This window comes from Camelina sativa, chromosome 11, assembly GCF_000633955.1.
Source record: "Camelina sativa cultivar DH55 chromosome 11, Cs, whole genome shotgun sequence".
In the NCBI taxonomy this organism is placed as follows: domain Eukaryota; kingdom Viridiplantae; phylum Streptophyta; class Magnoliopsida; order Brassicales; family Brassicaceae; genus Camelina; species Camelina sativa.
The window spans coordinates 2,267,802-2,289,925 of NC_025695.1; the positions used below are offsets into that span (position 1 = coordinate 2,267,802).

The following is a 22,124-nucleotide window of genomic DNA, read 5'->3' on the forward strand; positions in this document are numbered from 1 at the left end:
TTTTTTTTTTTACTTCAGTTTGATTTCTCTGTCACCCATTGTTGTCTGTTTTCTTAGCTATTGATATCCTCTCACAGTGATAGCATATCAATCTTGCTCGGCGTGAAATCATTCTTTTTTGCATTATTGTTGCTTCAGAGACTTGCCTCGTTCGGCCTTTACATGACCTGATGTTTTTGTTTATCTTTTGTCTGTGCAGGTATCAACAATATAAAACAGTAGCTTCGTATAAAAAAGGGGTTTTAACTCATCTCCTGCCCTTTTTAGTGTGGGCGTCTTCGAGCAGAACAGTACAAAGTAGAAACAAACCTCCAGCGAAATATAAGAGTCAACACAGAGATCTCTAATCATATAAGCTAGGCCGAAGATGATGGACGATGTCAACAAGGCTACACACGTGGTCTACATCAACTGTGCATATACATTACATTATTCCTTCGCTAGCCACCTCTCCATGGAATTCCACCGGAAAGGCATTAATTCATTTGTAGATTGCAATGGGGTTCTGGATGTGATAGAGGGAGCTAGCTCTTCTGTGGTGGTTTTCTCTAAGAACTGCTTGTCCTCCACCTCATGCCTGGACAAGCTCGTCAGGGTACATCAGTGCTGGAGGAAAAATGGTCAGCTGGTGGTTCCAGTGTTCTATGACGTTAGTCCATCAGATGTTGTCGTGCCACCACAGCACAAGTCAGCTGATCGGAGAATGGAATGGAGTAGCGCCCTCCGAGAGCTGAGAGAATTACCTGGCCACCAGTCTAGGTACCTGTGTATATGAGATTAGTCTGCCGCTTGCATTTTTTTGAAGAATATAACTTTCTACTTCAAAATGCTTTCCACCTATTACAAAGACAAATTGTTTAAACTAAAATGGGTTTATGTGGAGGCAAATTTTTCTTATCGTTTTGTCAATAGTGTGAGGAAATTGATCCAAATCACTTCTCAGTAATTTTCGATGTTTTGTCCAACAATTCACTTTCTGCTTTTTATTTTGATGCAAACAGGGAGGAATGCACTGAGTGCGAACTTGTGGAAGAGATTGTCAAAGATGTGTATGAAAAACTATATCCCACGGAAAGTGTTGGTATTGACGCGAAGTTGTTGGAGATAGAACTCTTGCTTCGCAAGCAAACATGGGGTATCCGTAGCATAGGAATTTGGGGTATGCCTGGCATAGGCAAGACTACACTTGCTAAAGCACTTTTTGACCAAATCTCTGAGGGGTATGAAGCTTCTTGTTTCATTAAACATTTTGACAGGGAACTTCTTGAGAAGGGGATTCACCGACTGTTCAGGGAACGTTTTGGGAAAATTCCGAAGGAATTGCCTAGTGTAGGCAGTAGCATTACGACTCCTAGCCTCCCGAGGGACAAGTTAAGCAAAAAGAGAACTCTTCTTGTTCTTGATGATGTGCACAATCCTTTCGCTGCCGAGTCTTTTCTCCGAGGGTTTCATTGGTTTAGTCCAGGAAGCCTAATCATAATAACCTCCAGAGATAAATTAACTTTTCGCCTTTGTCAGATTAGTCATGTGTACGAGGTTCAGAGCTTAAATGACCACGAAGCTCTGCAGCTATTCTCTCAGAGTGCATTTGGAAAAGATATAAGAGGACAAAATCTCCTGGATCTATCAAAAGAAGTGATTGACTATGCTAATGGAAATCCATTAGCTCTCAGATTTTACGGCAGAGAGCTTAAGGGAAAGAAACTGTCGGAAATGCAGACGACATTCCTCAAGCTCAAGCTGCGTACTCCTTATAAGATTCATGATTTATTCAATAGCAGCTACGAAACGCTTAATAAGAACCAGAAGAACATATTTCTGGACATTGCTTGTTTTTTCAAGGGCGATAATGTTGACTATGTGATGCAACTGCTTGAGGGGTGTGGTTTTTTTCCACATGTTGGGATTGATGTTCTTGTGGAGAAGTGTCTGGTGACTATTGCACAAAAAAGAGTGAAAATGCATAGTCTAATCCAGGACTTTGGCCGAGAAATAATCAATGGAGAAACAGTACAGATAGAGAGGCGTCGCAGACTGTGGGAGCCTTGGACCATCAAATTTCTACTTGAAGATGACGAACTCAAAACAAATGAAGATCAAAAAGCAACCTATACACGTGCTCTGGTCTGGCATATTGTGATGTTTTATTATTTTTACAGAGAACATACCCTTGGAGATGAGCCAACGTCTTAATATTATCTGTTTTCGTTTTCTTTCAGGGCACTGAAAACATCGAGGGCATATTTATGGACACATCAAACTTAAACTTTGATGTGAAGCCTGGTGCTTTTGAGAATATGGTTAACCTTAGAATCCTGAAGATTTATTGTCCTAGGTATGCAAAGCGTTATGGACTCCGCCTTCCAAAAGGACTTGAGTCTCTGCCTTATGAACTAAGACTCCTCCACTGGGAGAACTATCCTCTAAAATCCTTGCCACAAGAGTTTGACCCATGCCACCTCATTGAGCTCAATATGCCTTATAGTCAGCTTCACAAACTTTGGGAAGGAACCAAGGTAAGGAAACTCCGATCCGCTGTCTTATTACCTTTTTAGAAATTTCTGTTCCAAATTAGTTTTCTGTTCAGAACCTCGAGAAGCTGAAGATGGTCAGGCTTTGTCATTCCCGGCAGCTAACTGAAATTGACGATATTTGTAAAGCTCAAAATGTCGAGTTAATTGATCTCCAAGGCTGCACAAAATTGCAGAGTTTTCCAGCCATGTGTCAATTACAACATCTCCGAGTTGTAAACCTCTCAGGTTGCAGAGAGATCAAAAGTTTCCCAGAGGTTTCACCAAATATTGAGGAACTACATCTCCAAGGAACTGGAATAAGAGAATTACCAATTTCCTTGGTAACCCTCTCCCAACAAGCTAAGTTGAACCGAGAGCTGTCCAATCTTCTAACAGAATACTCAGGTGTTTCAGATGCTTTGAACGTTGAGCGAGTAACAAGCCTGATCAAAAACAACTCATCTAATCAGCATCTTAATAAACTTGTTTGCCTGAATATGAAAGATTGTTCTCATTTGGGGAGTCTGCCTCACATGGTTGATTTAGAGTCTCTTAAAGTTCTTAATATGTCTGGATGCTCAGGGCTCGAGCATATTCAGGGTTTCCCACGAAACCTGAAAGAGTTATATCTTGCTGGCACTGCCATAAAAGAACTTCCACCGCTTCCACAAAGTCTAGAAGTCTTGAATGCACATGGCTGTGTCTTACTCAAATCAATTCCCTCTGGTTTCAAGCGGCTTCCTAATTATTGCGCATTCAGCAATTGCTTTTCTCTTTCTGCTGAAGTGGTCAGCGAATATTTAAAGAACGCTCTGGCTTATGTAGGATACACGGCAAGAGAGTATCAGCAGGTAACGCTCTTCCTCATGCTCTCCCTCTCTGTTTGTCACACCTTGTTATATCTGATTTAGTTTGGTTGCGGAAACAGGAACCCAACAAATCTCTGCCTTTCAGCCTCAGTGTTTCTTCACCTGCGAAAGACAATTCCACATTTCATCTGCAACCTGGATACTCTGTGTTGATACGAATGAGTCCTTCTTGGAGAAGCACGCTAGTTGCCTTTGCTATATTAGTCGAAGCTGCTTTTTTGGATGATTACCAAAAAGCTACTGCTTTTGGCTTTAAGTGTGTTTGCAGGTGGAAAGACAAAGAAGGCCTCTCTCGTAGGATAGAAAAAACTTTTCATTGTTGGACCTTAGGGGGAGGTGTTCAGAAGTTTCAAAAGGAACACATGTTTGTCTTCTGTGATCTCAATTTCCATCCGAGTACCAGTACAGGAAAGGACCCTGATATATTGGCTGATCTTATCGTACTTGAAATTTTTCCTGTCAACACGCTTATGGAGCTTATAGATGAGAGTTGTACAGTGACGAGATGTGGAGTATATGTAATAACTTCTGCATATGGAGATGCAAGTCTTACCACGAATTTACAACCGGTGTTGTCCTTGGATTGCCCAAAGATGCTTTCTGATGATGAAGTTGAAGAAGCATTGAAGGGCTTAGAAGAGAAAGATAGATTTTTGTTTCTTTACATCGCATGTTTGGTCAATGACGAGGAAGCTAATTTTGTTGCTCCCCGTATTGCTAGCATTGGTTTGGGAATTAGTTCTGGGTTCAAGGTCTTAGCCGATAACTCTCTCATATGTATATCTACTGATGGTGTTATAAAGCAAAGTTATTTGCGAGAAACAATGGGTAGGGAGATCGTCCGTAGACAATGCATGCAGCCTGATATCTTGAAATCAAAGCATACACCATCAATACATTCTGGAGAGTTGGGTGGCATAGAAGATCATGTGGCAGGCATGATTTCTTTGTCAAGTTCGAAATCTGTAGAAGTGAAGACGGTTGGGATCTGGGGACCATCAAGAGAAGGTATGATTACTATTGCAAGAGCTCTGCTTAGTCTAATCTCTTGGCGATTCCAAAGAACTCTCTTTCAGATTCTGTTGAATTAATATCAGATGTAGTGTAGTATTTGCATGATTTCGTAAATTTTTCATATTCTGATAAACTGTTGGTTCGTCTGTGTTGTGCCCGGTGATGATTAATAGGGGAAGCAATATATTCAAGTATGGTTGAACCAGTGGAGCCTCCACATGGGTTTAGAGAACAAGGGAAGGATAACTACATGATGTGGCAAAAATTGTTTGAGATTGGCACCAAGTATCTTCCAATTAAGCCCATTGGGAGAGGGTCTGCTGACAATGTGGTTTGCTCTGCCATCAACAGAGTGACAACTAAGAAAGTTGCCATTAAGAAGATCCCTAATGTGTTTAAGAAACGAATCCATGCTGTGAACACATTGAAGGAAATGAACTTTCTCAGGCACGTGAGGCACGATAACATTATCGCACTCAATGATGTTATGTTGTCTGGTCAGAGAACAAATTTTAAAGATGTCTACATGGTTTACGAGCTTATGGATACTGACCTGCATCAGATTATCAAGTCCTCTCAGTCACTCTCCGATGATTACTGCAAGTACTTCTTGTTTCAGGTACTATCGAAATTATCATTTTGTTAGTATGTTTTTATTTTCTGTTGTTTCAGGAACTTTCTGATATTGCCTTTTTTTTGGGTATGATTTAGTTGCTACGCGGGTTGGAATATCTTCACTCGGTAAAAATCCTTCACTGTGACTTAAAGCCAGGGAACATTCTTGTGAACGCCAACTGTAATCTAAAGATAAGTGATTTTGGGCTTGCAAGAAACATATGTAATGATCAGTTCAAGACAGAGTACCTAGCCCCCGAGCTTCTTCTCGGCTGTGGCAACTACGGAACCTCCATTGATATCTGGTCAGTAGGATGCATATTCGCAGAGCTTCTTGGCAGAAAACCTATCTTCCCTGGAACAGCTCAGAACCAACTAAATCTAATCATCAATATTCTTGGTAGCCAACACGAATCAGATCTCCAGTTCATAAATAACCCGAAAACCAGAGAAAGTATTAACTCTCTCAAGTTCTCGAGAGGTACCCACTTTTCCAATCTCTATCCGGAAGCCAATCCGCTAGCAATAGACTTGCTACAGAGGATGCTTGTGTTCGACCCAACCAAGAGAATAACGGTCATCGAAGCACTCTTACATCCCTACATGGCAGAGCTGTTCAACTCTAAACCCAACCCGCCTGCACGTGCCCCAAATACTCTGGACATAGATGAGAACATGGAAGAACACACACTACGAGAGATGCTGTGGAACGAGATGCTTTATTACCACCCTGAAGCAACTGCATCGCAAAAGCCTTCCAAGTTTCTTATGAGTTCTTGATATATGCTAAAGACGACCAAGCTTTGCCATTATAATTGAGATGGACAACTGCATCTTACTGAAGTTGACAAAATCATGCTAGGCGATCTGATATTTCCCAGTCATTTCGTCATCTACAAGACATATATCCAATTTTAGTTTCATTTTGGGAACGGTTATGGTGTAACCGGCACAACCTTAGGTAGTATAAATTGTCCACCCACGATGTTCTTTAAGAACAAATGGAAAGTCTGTTCTAATTAACTTTAGAACTTAATGGACCAAGTTATACCAAGAGACAATCAAACAAAACTAAATCAGTGATTTTTAAAAAAAATGCATGATAATGTTAAGGTTTAACAGTGAAGACAAAGATTTTACTTGATAGAGAAAGCCCTCAAAGAACATGATAGTAAATCTCAAGGTTTCAAAACAAGGTCTAAACAAAAATTTCCAAAAAAAGAGAACAATTCAATCTTGAATCCTCCTCTCTCCTTAGTCTGCCTTGGAAGCAAGAGCAGCAGCTTGACCTCTAAGACGACCAGTCCTCCTTGCAGCAATAAGACCAACCTTTTGTCCAGGTGGTGCATCACGACGAACCGTACTAGCGTGACCAATATGTTGATGGTTACCTCCTCCATGAGGATGCTCAACTGGATTCATAGCCACACCACGAACCTTAGGCCAGCAGTTTCTCTTCACACGGTACTTGTGGTAAGCATTACCAGCCTTAAGCATTGGCTTCTCTGTCCTTCCACCACCCGCAACTTGACCAATCATGGCCCTGCATCCACTTGGAACAATCTTCTTTGATCCCGATGGCAACTTAATCCTATCAAAACCATGTACAAAATCGAAAATGTAAGAACAAATCCCTTCTCAAAACAGAGAATGGTAGATAAAAAGTGTTGTTCACAACAATCTAATCCAATCCAACGCAATCAAAGAACTAAAACGTAACGTACACTAAACACAGTTCTCATATTACAATCCTGCAAAGCTAGCTTTGAATCCAATGACCATTAAAATGTTGGTGTGCAGACATGAAGCAATCATTTCTAAGAAGATAAGCATTTCTAATCAAATCTAACGCAATCAACCTAAACAATAGATTTACACATCTTAAATCATCAATCAAATCACCACCAGCAAAAGTATATAGAATACAATAATACCTGCTAGTGTCGTTATCAGGATTATGAGCGATAACAATGGCGTAATCACCAGAAGCTCTAGCCAAAACACCACGATCACCAACATGATGCTCAACGTTACAAATAACAGCTCCTTCAGGGATAGATCTGAGTGGAAGAACATTTCCAACGACTAGAGTAGCTTTCTTCCCACAGTAGAGAAACTGACCGGTATACATACCTTCAGCAGCGACGAAGAGCTCCTTCTGTTTCTTGAAACGGAAAGGATGACGGAAGGAAACGCGAGCTAAAGGAGCACCACGTCCAGGATCGTGGATGATCTCGGTGACAACACCTTTGAGGTAACCATTTCTCTCGCCGAAATCGAGGCTCCTGAATTTGGCGGGGCCTTTACGGTGGTGAGTGTGGGATTTGAAGACTGAACCAGCTCCCTTACGTTGAGCTCTGATGACACGACCCATGGCTGATGATTATCGTCTTCTTCCTTCTTCGGGTTACGGCGAGTAACAGCAATGAACAAAATCAGGTTTATATTTCCACCACAGTCTCTCTCTCTCTCTCAAAAAAAAACCCTAGCGGACTGTGATGGATTTATTTATCCGTAATAATGGGCTTTATGAAAAGCCTATTAAAAAGCCCAAAATAAAAAAAAAACCGGGAAGATTTTGAATCTTTTTATATTTGGATAAGTCAAAGTCCAGGAGCTAATCAGTGCACCCGTCCGCAGCGGATAACTGTCTCCTCGTATTCCGTTTTTGAAAAAAGACGTTTTATTCATAAAAATGGTTTTTTTTTTTTTTTTAATTTTTAAATGAATAATTTTTTTTTTAAAAAAAGGGTATTTGAAATAGAGAGAGAGGTGTTGTCTCTATGTGGAGCGTCAAAGTTGAAAAAAGCGACAGCCCANCTAAACAATAGATTTACACATCTTAAATCATCAATCAAATCACCACCAGCAAAAGTATATAGAATACAATAATACCTGCTAGTGTCGTTATCAGGATTATGAGCGATAACAATGGCGTAATCACCAGAAGCTCTAGCCAAAACACCACGATCACCAACATGATGCTCAACGTTACAAATAACAGCTCCTTCAGGGATAGATCTGAGTGGAAGAACATTTCCAACGACTAGAGTAGCTTTCTTCCCACAGTAGAGAAACTGACCGGTATACATACCTTCAGCAGCGACGAAGAGCTCCTTCTGTTTCTTGAAACGGAAAGGATGACGGAAGGAAACGCGAGCTAAAGGAGCACCACGTCCAGGATCGTGGATGATCTCGGTGACAACACCTTTGAGGTAACCATTTCTCTCGCCGAAATCGAGGCTCCTGAATTTGGCGGGGCCTTTACGGTGGTGAGTGTGGGATTTGAAGACTGAACCAGCTCCCTTACGTTGAGCTCTGATGACACGACCCATGGCTGATGATTATCGTCTTCTTCCTTCTTCGGGTTACGGCGAGTAACAGCAATGAACAAAATCAGGTTTATATTTCCACCACAGTCTCTCTCTCTCTCTCAAAAAAAAACCCTAGCGGACTGTGATGGATTTATTTATCCGTAATAATGGGCTTTATGAAAAGCCTATTAAAAAGCCCAAAATAAAAAAAAAACCGGGAAGATTTTGAATCTTTTTATATTTGGATAAGTCAAAGTCCAGGAGCTAATCAGTGCACCCGTCCGCAGCGGATAACTGTCTCCTCGTATTCCGTTTTTGAAAAAAGACGTTTTATTCATAAAAATGGTTTTTTTTTTTTTTTTAATTTTTAAATGAATAATTTTTTTTTTAAAAAAAGGGTATTTGAAATAGAGAGAGAGGTGTTGTCTCTATGTGGAGCGTCAAAGTTGAAAAAAGCGACAGCCCAAATCATATATACACACCGCTCCCTTCTTCTCTGGCACGCTCCTCCCACTTTCTTTCTTTCTTTCTTTCTTTATCTCTGTAGCTCGATTTTGATCTTCGCACAACTCTAAGAAATCATCAATCGTCTCCTACCCGGTACGTATAATGCTTCTATTCTATTTCACGCATCTGCTATTTTTTTTTTCCCTAAAAGAAGCTTAGAAATTGTATAGTGTGTTGATTTATGTAAGATTAGTGTATTGTGTATAGCTAATGATTTAATGTGTAGTTTCCTCACGCTCATTGAGTTGTCATTTGAATCTCTTTTTTTGTTAGTAATTTTTTTCAATTTTTTTTTTTGTTATATGAAATAAAAAAATAAAATTTTTTGGTACAAATATGGAAAGAAAGCATTAAATGTCATTCAACTACAGAGAAGAAATAAAAGAAAGAAAGAACAAAACGGTCATTGTTTGAGAGCTGAATGAAAACACAGTATAATAAATATATAGCGGGATTTTGTCGGATGAAATTGAAAGTAACATTTACGGAAGATTTTTTGTGTTTCCTTTTTTTTGTTGTATCTTTGTTCAAATTTCAAAACTTATTCAGTTTTTTTGTCTTTTGTTTTTATTAAGCTCCTCAATATATCTCTTCCTTTTTCTACGGATTGTTAACAGAGTCTCTTGAGAGAGGTAACCAAAAATAAAAAATGGACGGTAGTAGAGGTTGGCCATGGAAGAGAAAGTCTTCGGACAAAGCTACGACAGATAAACTAGTTGTTGCAAACGAGTCAACTCCTGTTTGTTCTTTGTCCTACTTGGCTTCTCTCGAGAATCAGGTTCTTCCTTTATCTATAATAGTACCATATAGTTTATATTTAGCTCTGTTAGATATACATTCCAATTTTGATGTTTTTTTTTTTTTGTGTGTGTGTGTGTTAGGAGAAGTGTAAAAACACAAACTATGTTCAGATTACTATGGATTCTTACACGCATATGAGTAGAATGGAGGATCAGGTCAAGTTGTTTGAAGTTGAAGTTAAGGATCTTAGAGATAAACTCACTCTTGCTCACTCTGAGATCAATACTAAAGAATCTTTGATTCTTCAACATGCCAAAGTCGCTGAAGAAGCTGTTTCTGGTTAGAGCACCAACAACCCCTTTATACTGTAGTTCTTGAAATGTTTACTTGAGCATTCTTGTGTGTTTTTTGTTGCTGAGTAGTCTTTTGTTCTTTTATAGGATGGGAGAAGGCTGATGCAGAAACTTTGACACTCAAACGTAAACTCGAATCTGTTACACTCTTGAAGCTCACTGCTGAGGATCGAGCTTCGCATTTGGATGATGCGCTGAGAGAGTGCACGAGGCAGATAAGGATTGTGAAAGATGAGAGTGACCAGAAGCTCAAAGATGTGATTCTTGCCAAGACCATTCACTGGGACAAGATCAAATCCGAGCTTGAAGGTAAGATTGATGAATTGAGCCAGGGACTTCACCGAGCAGCTTCTGACAATGGGGCGCTCACTAGATCTTTGCAAGAGCGATCAGAGATGATAGTAAGGATCAGTGAGGAAAAGTCTAAATCTGAAGTTGATGTGGAGAAGCTGAAGACTAATCTTCAGTTGGCTGAGAAGGAGATTAGTTCGCTGAAGTACGATGTTCACGTTGCTTCAAAAGAAGTGGAGATCCGCAACGAAGAGAAGAACATGAGTTTGAGGTCAGCGGAAATCGCAAACAAACAGCATCTGGAAGGAGTGAAAAAGATTACAAAACTTGAAGCAGAGTGCCAAAGGCTAAGAGGGCTTCTTCGGAAGAAGCTTCCTGGTCCTGCTGCTATGGCTCAAATGAAGATAGAAGTTGAAAGCTTAGGGCATGAATTCACAGACCCTCGAGCACAGAGAGGCATAGCTCAAAANAAGTCTTCGGACAAAGCTACGACAGATAAACTAGTTGTTGCAAACGAGTCAACTCCTGTTTGTTCTTTGTCCTACTTGGCTTCTCTCGAGAATCAGGTTCTTCCTTTATCTATAATAGTACCATATAGTTTATATTTAGCTCTGTTAGATATACATTCCAATTTTGATGTTTTTTTTTTTTTGTGTGTGTGTGTGTTAGGAGAAGTGTAAAAACACAAACTATGTTCAGATTACTATGGATTCTTACACGCATATGAGTAGAATGGAGGATCAGGTCAAGTTGTTTGAAGTTGAAGTTAAGGATCTTAGAGATAAACTCACTCTTGCTCACTCTGAGATCAATACTAAAGAATCTTTGATTCTTCAACATGCCAAAGTCGCTGAAGAAGCTGTTTCTGGTTAGAGCACCAACAACCCCTTTATACTGTAGTTCTTGAAATGTTTACTTGAGCATTCTTGTGTGTTTTTTGTTGCTGAGTAGTCTTTTGTTCTTTTATAGGATGGGAGAAGGCTGATGCAGAAACTTTGACACTCAAACGTAAACTCGAATCTGTTACACTCTTGAAGCTCACTGCTGAGGATCGAGCTTCGCATTTGGATGATGCGCTGAGAGAGTGCACGAGGCAGATAAGGATTGTGAAAGATGAGAGTGACCAGAAGCTCAAAGATGTGATTCTTGCCAAGACCATTCACTGGGACAAGATCAAATCCGAGCTTGAAGGTAAGATTGATGAATTGAGCCAGGGACTTCACCGAGCAGCTTCTGACAATGGGGCGCTCACTAGATCTTTGCAAGAGCGATCAGAGATGATAGTAAGGATCAGTGAGGAAAAGTCTAAATCTGAAGTTGATGTGGAGAAGCTGAAGACTAATCTTCAGTTGGCTGAGAAGGAGATTAGTTCGCTGAAGTACGATGTTCACGTTGCTTCAAAAGAAGTGGAGATCCGCAACGAAGAGAAGAACATGAGTTTGAGGTCAGCGGAAATCGCAAACAAACAGCATCTGGAAGGAGTGAAAAAGATTACAAAACTTGAAGCAGAGTGCCAAAGGCTAAGAGGGCTTCTTCGGAAGAAGCTTCCTGGTCCTGCTGCTATGGCTCAAATGAAGATAGAAGTTGAAAGCTTAGGGCATGAATTCACAGACCCTCGAGCACAGAGAGGCATAGCTCAAAATCCTAGTCACAATGCACACATCGCAAAGGCAGAGACTGCTAATGATCTTAAGTTGGAAGAGTGCAAAAGAGAGAATGTATATCTCACGAGACGTACATTGGAGATGGAGGATGAGATTCAGACGCTTAAAGAACATCTCGCTGCACGTAACAATGAACTGCAGGTTTCGAGAAATGTATGTGCTAAGACTCTTGGAAAGCTTAAGATTCTTGAAGGGCAGGTGCATATGTTTCACAATGACAAGAATGCTCTGAAATCAAATAGCAGATGTCTTTCTGAAAGTCCATCCAGTGTCACCTCAGTATCCGAAGATGGGTTTGATGAAGAAGGAAGTTCATCTGAGTGTGGTCCAGCAACCTCAACAGATTCTCATAAAGTGAGAAAAGTATGTGCTAATGGTTCCTCAAAGGCTAGGAGTTCTAATAGACTGGAGTTAATGGATGACTTCTTGGAGATTGAAAAGTTGGCAGCTAATGATCCAGATGGAGCTAACTCAGTTTCAAAATCTTCCAACAGTGCCTGCAGTAGTATATCTGTTTACAAACAGTCCGCTAGTAAGTCCAGTGATCAAGATGAGGATACAACAACACTTGATCAGCTGTTAACGGTTCTCCGTTCAAGAATCAACAGGATATGTGAATCTCAAGAGGGCATTAGTATTGAGAAAATCGTTGAAGCCGCAAGACTTTCGATCCAAGAGATGCAAGGATCATCACCCAAAAAACTCTCAAATCCTCTGTTTGAAGTTGCTGATGAAACTCTAGAGAAACATGTTCTGTCATCTCAGGATACCAAAAGCAACGGAAATGTGGAGAAGAACTCAAAGAAACAAGATTTGGAAAGCAACATGCTAGTTAAAGAGGTTGACGAGTCAGATTCTGATCCACTGGGAGAGACATTACCTAAGACAAAGGATCACCGTGTAGATAAATTTTTCAATGGTCATGAGCTGGATGATTCATCATGCAAGAGCTTGTTGAAAGAGGTGGAACAGCTGAAGTTGGAGAAAGAGAACATTGCATTAGAATTATCAAGATGCTTGCAGAATCTTGAAAGTACAAAGGCAGGGCTAGAAGAAAAAGAGCAGCTCATATCGAAGCTGAAATCACAGCTCACTTCTTCAGAAGATCTCCAAAGCTTGGCAGAAACACAGCTTAAATGCGTGACTGAGTCATACAAATCACTTGAACTCCATGCCAAAGATCTAGAAGCTAAAGTGAAAAGCTTGGAAGAAGAGACAGAAAGACTTGAATTGGCTTTCTCCACAGAAAAGCGTGGCCATGAAGAGACTCTAGCTAAATGCACAGACCTTCAAGAACAATTGCAAAGGTATTAAGAACTAAAACATAGTTAAATCGTCCACTATGCATAGTTTGTTTTGCTAATTTTGACTTGTGCTGAAGGAATGAGACTTGCGAAAAGTGTTCATCATCCAAACTCCAACCTAATCAGGTACACTTCTTACTTATCTCTTCCTGATAAGATAATCTTTCTTCATCTGTTTTGGTACATCTACTATTCAAATACAATTATAACTAAATTGACAATGTTCTTGTTTCCAGGAAAAAGACATAGCATCTGCAACAGAGAAGCTTGCAGCTTGCCAAGAAACAATTCACTTACTCAGCCAACAGTTACAATCATTACAACCTCAGAGCAACCACAATATCCCCAAATCTAAATCCCCTGAGAAGAAGCTTCAACAGCACAAAACCTCAGAACCAACACTGAACTCTTCACTAGATGATTTACTCCATGATCATATCATCCAACCATCTCGTTCTGTTAGACACTCGGTGAATCCCACGGTCCATGCGATCATCAAGTCTAGCTCTGTTTCTTCATCATCCAAAGACGATAATGAGAAGCATACGCGCGGCCTAGGCAGATTTTTCTCCTCTAAACAGAAGAACAACGGACGTTAAAACGCTAAAAGATATCACACTCACTATCTTTTGGATCGTTTGATTTTTCATTATCCTTCTTGATATGTGTATATGTTTATATGCGTTTTGAGTATTTGAGAAGAGAACAGTACTAGTCAAGATCAATCTTCCCCTCTTGTGTACTCTACACACTTAGGGCATACGTCTCTGAATTGACTAAACCGGACTATAACCAAGACCGAATTAAAGTTTTGCTACAAAACCGATTACAAGAAAGCAAAAACATAAATTCTATATCCAGTTCGAATATTTCTGACTTCTAAAGACCAAAACCGAGAACCATTTTTGTCCTTCCTACGTAAAATCTCAATGTATACAAAAATTCAAGAGCACATCATGAAAAAAGGAAAAGTAAAACACACAATATTCTTTTTTTTGGTAGGTGAGAGGGAACGCATTTCCCTCCAAATTTATTACGAAAGCTATAAAAAATTACACACGAGTTCTTCTAGGGAACGCATTTCCTCTAGCATCCTCATCCGAAATAGAAACAACAGAAACAGGACAAGAATCAAACACACAATATTCTTTGCTAAAGATGTATTGATATCATATTTCAATATGTCAAAAATAATAAATGTCTGTACAGGTGGAAAAATCATTAAATGGCAATTCTATTTGGTCAATTTATCACATACTGTTGAAATGATCATGTTCCCGTTAAGACTTTGAAATTTTTAGATATACTTGAGAGTTGAAATGATAACGAGTAACTTCGATATTTTGGGATAATATAAAACATTCCATCGATTAAATTAAAACTAGAGAGCATAAACAAAATTAAGTTATTAATGTCAACAATTTCACATATATACATCAAATAAACCAAGTGCATGTTGGTGGTCTAGTGGTTTTCTGAAGTTTTAGTTGGGATGTGAATATCCATGAAAATGACTACCAGAAAAATAAATCAAGTTTTTTCCAAAGGACCGTTGGGTTAAGCTTCAGAAGAATCTAAATTATTAGACAAAACAAAAATAGCTAGGAACGTGAGGTCCATGCAACACAAAATCAATAATGTAAAGTATTCAGATGGATTTCTAGAGAGAAAAATATAAGAAATTTTAAAAAGTTTGAAAAAGGACAGGACACAGATCAAACAGATAATGGTCATCAATGTCAAGCAGACAAGGTATAAACTCAAAGCAACTTGACAGTATGGGCAAGCCAGAGTTTGCACAGACAAATGCTATTTTTTTCTCTTCATTGTCTTAAGTCTTTTTTAAATTGAATAATATATACGTTTATTTGGTTTGTATTCTACTGAATATGATATTTGAAATTTATTTGTGTCTTCTTGTATTCTTTGATAACTGTGTGCGCTTATTGGAATAAATCGCAATAAAAGAAGATGAAAGAGTCGACATTGTGGCTTACATGTTCTTCTGCCTTTGAAACAACTCATCTCTCCAAAGCCATTTTCGAATACACTGTTTTTTTCAACAATGTAGGATAAAATAAAGAACTTAAAATATTAAAAAAATAAAGGACTTAAAAAAATAATGAGAAAATTAGATTTTTCTTCAAAAATTAGTTCATGCACTAAACTAGTAATAATGAATGTACGAGACAAATGGAACAAATGATATATAGATCATGATAACGAAACGACGTAAAAGCAATAATTCTTAAAATTAATTTAGAACGTAACCCCACTCAAATAGAAATTACTGTATACACTAGGTATCATATATTTATGATATTATGGAAAAAATTGTTTAGCAGAATATTCATATCGATATCTAAACTAATTTATGTTACTCCTACTCTTATATGAATTTCACTAGGCCATAAACAAGGTGCATTCAACGAAAGTAAACCCCTAATCTGAGCTAGGGTTTCCTATATGGAGGAAAATTAAAATAATGGTTTGGAGAAAAGATTTTGTTGATGACCGTTCGATTAATTATTATTTTGATTACTTCAGCTGGCTTCGCTTCGTAGATATTTGACTTGTGAAACAGGGCATTAACGCCATACCCAGAGACGGCCAGACGTAGTAGAAACAAGATTGGAACCACAAATGGTAAAGGTTAATGTTTGGCCATTATGGTTGATAGACCATGCAAAATTTGCGAATCTACCTTTTTGTGTATTTTATATAAGTTGATTATTTATGTTGTATATTAGTTTTCATGTTACTTGAATAAACATTTGGTCATACAGAAAACAAATAAAACAAGTTATATATATATATATATATATATTTATGCAAACAAGAACTTTCATTACTTAAACCTTCAAAAGAGGGAAGTTCATACAATCAAAGGTTAAAACATAACAAGAGCGATAGAGATAATGGTTACATGAGTTTTCCAAAGGAGTACAGTTTAAAAAATCTTTTGAGACCATTGTGGAGTCGACCATGAAGAATAACTTCGCGACTTCCTTGATCAGCTTGTGATCATAATCGCAATGCGCAAAATATGCGACCAAGCTTTTAGAAAGGTGCTCCATGAGGGAAACAAGGATTAGGGTGCCAGCCAATATGATAAGGATCATAACCAAGAAACCAAGGATCTTCAAACTTGTGGGCTCATAACTCTTGGCATTAGATGAAGCTAACTTCGGGAAACGAAAGTAAAAGGTGCAAAACCGTAACATAGCAGGTGAGTCCTCCCTCTCATGAAGCCAATAGCCATGGAGGTTAAGGAGTTTCACACAAAGCTTGTATTCAGTTTCACCTTGGTAGGGAGGAAACAACCCGAGCTTACATCCTTTTGGCGGTTTGGTACAAATGGTAATGGAGTTCTCAACAAGGGTGTAGTGATATAGATAGATGTAACATCGTAACATAGCAGGTGGGTCCTCCCTCACATGAAGCCAGTGGCCATGGAGGTTAAGGAATTCCACACAAAATTTGTAGTCGAAATTAGCAAGACATCGGAGAACAAACCCTAGGTTCAAAAGGGAATAAGTGGGATTGGGGGTTTTACAAGTAAGGTTCATGAACGTGATGGTATCATTAGGTGAAACTAGAGACCAGGTTCTAATAAGCAGTATTGACCAACAAAGCAACAATGTTTGACTAGAAAACAGTCGATGTCTTCTATCAACTGATTCCAGAAAAAAACAAAATTACGCTAAGTTGAGGCAAGGAGAAATTTATAACGGACCTAGATTTTATGGACATATGAATTGTGTAGCACCTTAATGGGTTGGTCCAACATGAAGAGGTTAATGGGCCTAGGCCCACTTGGCAAAAAACAGGGTCTAAACGAAGGACACCCAAGGTAATTAGGTTAGCGCCACCAAGACTCCTCTTTTCTTTCACCGTCGCATCAGTTCGTCGGAATCTACAGGCCTTTGTCGGAGCAATCGTACGCGGGACTTTCCCCAGTTGGGTCCACCTCGAAAAACTGATGAAAGTTCTGGAGGGTTTCACTTGGGGGATAGTTGAGATGGTTCGCAGCGCCGACGTCGAGGTACGAAGGTAGAGCGCTTTAGATGTGGTCGAGAGCTTGCCAGATTCAAGAGATTTGGGTGTGCTACAAGAGTCACTCTCAGTTCCGTCAGAAGAAATCCTGCTGGTAAAAGAAAGCTCTTTTGGGTTCAGGTTGGACAGGGGGAACAGATCCGGAGATGGGATTAGTTGATGGCTAGATCCGATGAGCTTCTCAAAACTCATCTGAGGGATTCCACCGTTGAATAAGGGGGCCAAGAAATAGGGTTGAGATGATTGAGTAGACAGCCAATGCGAAAGTAAAAGAGAGCACAATAGAAGAAGAAAATAAACGGAGGATTTAAGTTCCCGACGCCGGCAATCAGGGGCCTTGCTGCCGCCGGAGGGAGGGTTCAAAGTAGACGTTTCGATACTTGGGTCTGGAAGAATAATATGCTGCCTTCACTGATGTATATACCTGATATAAAATCTTAAAGATTATATATATATATATATATATATATATATATATATATATATATTCCCTATATTTTTTATGTTGTGGTAAAAAAAAGATTATATTCTTGTCAAAGTAACTTCTTAATTTAACAATTTGTACAGTATTTAATCAATCGCATGTTCCTAACATAGTTAAGTTCATTTGTCGTATGATAGAAAGAAATCTACATATTGTAATCAAGATAATAACTTCTACAGTATTTATAATCAATTTCTCGTTTCTAATATAATTAAAAGTTCAACTTTTGTATGCTGAATAGAAAATTTACATATTGTAAAAAAGAGAATAACAACTTAGTACTGCTGTACTAATTAATCAGAATGAAAATACTTGATTCAAAATTTAATACAAAAAAAAAAAACTAGCTATTCCTCTCAAGAACCAAACGGTCAACAATACACGTTGACTTGAGGGAAAAGTCGCCCACCCAAACTAATATACATAATATTTAGAAAAAAAAATAGAAACAAGACAGCGAAAATATATAAAAAGGAAAGAAAAATCCCAAGAGAGTGGTTAATTAAAAAAAAAAACTGTTAGATATATTAATACAGCCACAAATCTCGAGTCGATGCGTAACGCGATCCCCGCCATTTGCTTCCGTCTTCTTAGCAAAGAAAAAAAAAAACCTAAATATGTAATATATATTTTTCTTATTTCTTGACTTTCTTGGTAATAGCTAGTTTCGATGCTTCGATCTTCCGAGTCTAGAGTGTGACAATGTGTGATCAAACCCTTATAACCTCTCATAGGGAATGATCTCGAGGGAATGGCCAATTGAGCTGTAATGAGATCAGACTCCTCTCGTCTCTCGATGTCGAGTTTTATCTGAACATGAAGATGAGAGATCGAAAGACGACTTCATCACAAGGAATAGTGATACCCATCTCGTGCTCAAACCCAAACTCTTCCTCAGCTAGTTGTAGGAGTGTCTGGAATTCATGATGATCTAGCCATGAGATTGGGACCACATAGCGACTTCGATGTTGACCGACATAGACCGGAAAATGACCTTTTGGCACGTCGTTGAAGTAGCAATTACCTTGGTTCTTCTTTCCAAGACTTGAGCACCTCTTCAAGATTTGCTTTAGAGATGCTGCTTGAGATACCGCTGCTTTGTTCGACTTCTTTATCGCCATTTTGAGCTTATTCTGTAGAGAGAACTAGATAGCTAGAGAGAAGAGAGAGAGAGAAAGTTTGGTATGTTTGAAGAAAGGTGTGGATGTGAAGGTGGTGGGGAGAAATATGAAGGAGTATTTAAAGGCACAATGAAAGAGAAAAATTGGAAAATTTTATTAAAAGTATTAAAGAAAAATCATATCTTTTTTAACATAGATTTTTTAGGTTTACTTATGACTATTTAGAAGATTTGTGACTAGGTTATATGTATTATATACACAATAACGACTAATTCATGCAGAACCACATGAAGTGTTTTCCTTGGTGATCACATTGAAAGCCGCGTAAGTACGTAACATATATATAGTACAATTGGCAAACACTCTATAACTATTAATTTCATCAAACTCAAAACACTTGTTTATGCGTACATTAAAATCTCATAAAAGTTTAAACAGTTTTTAAATTTATTTATACAGGATGTATGGTTCACTGTAACACCCAACCATTTTCACGGTTAAGTTTTTTTTACAAGCCCATATATATTATGGCCCAGACCCCAGAGTAGTCAAAAATGGTCTATCATTTTTGTTTTGCATCAATCTCCTATTGAACTCAGTAAAATTTAAAAAAAAAAAAAATGCACATACTTAAGTTTTTCGTATACCGCCGTATCAAACCATATATCAACGAAGAAAAATTCGAATGTGAAAGCAAAAATGATCATGTGGAATGTAGGAAAGAAGGCAGTTTTAGAGACAATGCCAGAAGGGAGAGAGAGGGCAAAAATATGCAAAAGAATGCATACAAAATAAATTAGGAAGGTCTTATAAATTACGTAGGGACTATGAACATTAATTACCCTACATTGTCTCCCTTTTGTGTTTTTATTTTAGACACAACTCTACGAATTAATACAAGTAGTGTCTGTTTTCTCTTCTAAAAAGTCACAGATTTTGTCTCTACTGAAACTTCCAATGCTATTACAACTAATATATGAATAAATTGATATATAATATTATGGCCGTTAATAGATTTAGATACCCGTTTTGTCATAAATTGAGTCCGTTGCAAAAGGATTACGGACGAAGTATAAAGATATGTGAAGCAAAGTACGTACTTGCAACTCCAAGATCACATGTCTTTTGCTACAACTAGAGTTCCCAACACTTTAATATGCCATTATTTTTTCTTTTTTTCTTTTTTAATCTACATATTAAGATGTACAAAATAAACGAAATGGTCATAGACTCGTAGTTCGGTCTTCGGTGGTTTTATATTTTATCGGTTGAAGTCGATAACCAAATTCACTGAGGATTGGTTATTGCGCGTTCATATAATCACCATCATGTGACAATATATATAGTGACCGACCTAAACTCAAATATTATGTTGGTCACCGTCAAATTACAATTTGTATTACATATAAAATAAGACTGTCGTTGTTGGTTTTGTTTCTTAAATCATTTTTTAATAATATAAAGGAAGGTATCAAGTAAAAAACGTTTTCAACATTTTTTATATTAGAAACGTCCCTTTGATTTGTTAAAGAATGTTGCTTATTTTATTATTATTTTGGTCTAAGGAAAATTCTAAAAAATCCATTACAAACACCAATGAGAATAATCTAAGTACCATTCGCAATAATCAGCTGAAAATTGATAGATAGTGAAAAGATTAGAAAGGGAATCTTTTTGGGCTCACTTGAAAATTTTATCAAAGAGTTAGAACTTACAAACCATACATTTGACTAAATCATGTACAGAAGATTAATTGCATGACAATAATTAAGATGGACAATTAACTAATTTGTTAACTAAAAATATAAATATCTAACAGTTTTCTCGATGTAATATAATATATATATATATATATATATATATATATTATGCGTATTGGTCAATGTTTGCACTTTAAAACTATGTACGTTTATTATAATTATATGGGGAAGTATGTAGCTAAGCAATATAATAGATCTTGTCCCCATTTGAAATTGAAAACAAATGCTTAGGTTGTAACCTAATCTTTTGTTTAATTGATGGTATCAAATCCATGCAAGTTCCCATCTCATTCCTCCGATGTCTTGTGATCCACGTACTTCTTTCCCTATTCAACCTTCTTCTTTTTCTTTTCTTTTCTTCTTTTTCTCTTTTTTTTTTTCATTCATTTTAATGTGATGAATCAGTCAACATCATCAAAAGATTTCACATTTGGCTTTGTGATAATTCCAACCGAATTAATAGCAAATTTTCCGTGGTAGAAACCCCATATCGTGTATAACTTGATAGCCAAAAAAGAGAATTTATAGTTTCACTGAAAATGACTTTTTGGCTGTATCTACAATACTATCCAATTCGCCTAATCAGTTTTTTTTTTGTTGTGTTGTTTAATCAGGTGAATTCACAATTACTGCAAAAATTATTGGTTCTATAGTTGTAAAACCTCTACATTCTACAGTATGCTAGACATAACAATGGTGAGATGGCGGGAATTCACTGGAATCAAGCTCTAACTTGTTTATTCCGTCGATTGAATTCCCATGTATAATGCTTCCTTTTGTTCGGCCATTTGGCTCTGGATTCCGACCCGTAAATAAATTTAACTATCTAACGAGACTGTTCCCTTGGTCGAGAAGTTTTATAATCAAGAAGTTTCAAGTACAACATCTTAGGGTTTCTATAATCAAGAAGCGCCATCTAATATTTTAAGATTTGCTTAATTAAAGTAACCTTTTTAAGATTTTTTTGTTTTTTTTGTTTTTGTAAAGATATTAGCATCTTTCAAGATATAACGACAAATAGAAAGAAATAAGAAAGAAGATTGTTTGGTCGACAAAGAAGAAAAACGATTAAGAGTTTGGCTTCAACCGTTACATTTAATAGGGGCGGGGATATATAATTGAGTTGTTGTATATCTTCTTTTTTTTTGGTGTAAATAGTATCTCTTCTTAAAATCTCTAAAAACTATAAATCAAAAAAAAAAAACGATAAAAATTGACACTGTTTGTGGAAAGGGAAAAGAGCAGAAAATTGAAAACTAAAACCCAAGACGTGGAAGATGGGATTTGTCGTATATATGGGGTAATATATAATTTGAAGAAAGCAAAACAAAAATAAGAGATGGTGTGTGTGGGGACAAACAAAGAAGAAGAGGACAGTGAGAGAATCAGGTGGAAGTGAAAGGAACCAACAACACTTGGCTGTCCTGAATTGGCGCTTGTGTTGTGGTTATAACTTGTAGACATGATCCCTCTCGCTCTTCATTACCCCCACAACCCCAATTCATCATCTTAACCAAC

At 37.8% G+C, this 22,124-nt stretch overlaps 4 protein-coding genes across 7 annotated transcripts in view; 2 read left to right on the top strand and 2 right to left on the bottom strand.

The window, feature by feature from the left end:
- LOC104721160 (disease resistance protein RRS1-like) overlaps positions 1-6,180 on the top strand; it is a 7,232-nt gene extending 1,052 nt beyond the window's left edge. Inside the window, exons 2-8 of the mRNA XM_010439073.2 lie at positions 200-759; positions 1,002-2,124; positions 2,220-2,516; positions 2,588-3,364; positions 3,442-4,390; positions 4,570-5,015; positions 5,108-6,180. Of these exons, the coding sequence (XP_010437375.1) occupies positions 368-759; positions 1,002-2,124; positions 2,220-2,516; positions 2,588-3,364; positions 3,442-4,390; positions 4,570-5,015; positions 5,108-5,791 (4,668 nt within the window). The 5' untranslated portion in view covers positions 200-367 and the 3' untranslated portion in view covers positions 5,792-6,180. The remainder of the gene's footprint in view (positions 1-199; positions 760-1,001; positions 2,125-2,219; positions 2,517-2,587; positions 3,365-3,441; positions 4,391-4,569; positions 5,016-5,107) is intronic.
- On the bottom strand, positions 6,120-8,423 carry LOC104721159 (60S ribosomal protein L8-3). 2 transcript variants are annotated; one of them, XM_010439072.2, is made up of 2 exons: positions 7,907-8,423; positions 6,120-6,602 (listed from the first exon to the last, which is right to left on the bottom strand). In XM_010439072.2, the coding sequence occupies exons 1-2, from the start codon at positions 8,344-8,346 to the stop codon at positions 6,266-6,268; spliced, it is 777 nt and encodes a 258-aa protein (XP_010437374.1). In that variant the 5' UTR covers positions 8,347-8,423; the 3' UTR covers positions 6,120-6,265. The 2 variants fall into 2 exon arrangements, with proteins under 2 accessions (XP_010437374.1, XP_010437373.1); XM_010439071.2 differs by lacking the exon at positions 7,907-8,423 and adding an exon at positions 6,946-7,457.
- Positions 8,773-13,999, top strand: LOC104721161 (filament-like plant protein 5). 3 transcript variants are annotated; one of them, XM_010439074.2, is made up of 7 exons: positions 8,773-8,925; positions 9,450-9,610; positions 9,714-9,912; positions 10,014-10,673; positions 11,847-13,188; positions 13,263-13,311; positions 13,422-13,996. In XM_010439074.2, the coding sequence occupies exons 2-7, from the start codon at positions 9,482-9,484 to the stop codon at positions 13,782-13,784; spliced, it is 2,742 nt and encodes a 913-aa protein (XP_010437376.1). In that variant the 5' UTR covers positions 8,773-8,925; positions 9,450-9,481; the 3' UTR covers positions 13,785-13,996. The 3 variants fall into 3 exon arrangements, with proteins under 3 accessions (XP_010437376.1, XP_010437378.1, XP_019087141.1); XM_010439076.2 differs by lacking the exon at positions 10,014-10,673 and having other exon boundaries at positions 11,187-13,188; positions 13,422-13,999; XM_019231596.1 differs by lacking the exons at positions 8,773-8,925; positions 9,450-9,610; positions 9,714-9,912; positions 10,014-10,673 and adding exons at positions 10,698-10,783; positions 10,887-11,085 and having other exon boundaries at positions 11,187-13,188; positions 13,422-13,998.
- Positions 18,028-18,917, bottom strand: LOC104721163 (auxin-induced protein 15A-like). Its single transcript, XM_010439077.1, has one exon. The coding sequence runs from the start codon at positions 18,844-18,846 to the stop codon at positions 18,532-18,534; it is 315 nt and encodes a 104-aa protein (XP_010437379.1). The 5' UTR covers positions 18,847-18,917; the 3' UTR covers positions 18,028-18,531.

Bases quoted from the DNA above. Each gene is read 5' to 3' on its own strand.
- LOC104721159 (XM_010439072.2), bottom strand. From the start codon at position 8,346: ATGGGTCGTGTCATCAGAGCTCAACGTAAGGGAGCTGGTTCAGTCTTC. The intron at 6,603-7,906 runs GTATTATTGTAT...TGGTTTTGATAG, and splicing joins CCTGATAACGACACTAGCAG to GATTAAGTTGCCATCGGGAT.
- LOC104721161 (XM_010439076.2), top strand. From the start codon at position 9,482: ATGGACGGTAGTAGAGGTTGGCCATGGAAGAGAAAGTCTTCGGACAAA. The intron at 9,611-9,713 runs GTTCTTCCTTTA...TGTGTGTGTTAG, and splicing joins TGGCTTCTCTCGAGAATCAG to GAGAAGTGTAAAAACACAAA. The intron at 13,189-13,262 runs GTATTAAGAACT...CTTGTGCTGAAG, and splicing joins CTTCAAGAACAATTGCAAAG to GAATGAGACTTGCGAAAAGT.
- LOC104721163 (XM_010439077.1), bottom strand. From the start codon at position 18,846: ATGGCGATAAAGAAGTCGAACAAAGCAGCGGTATCTCAAGCAGCATCT.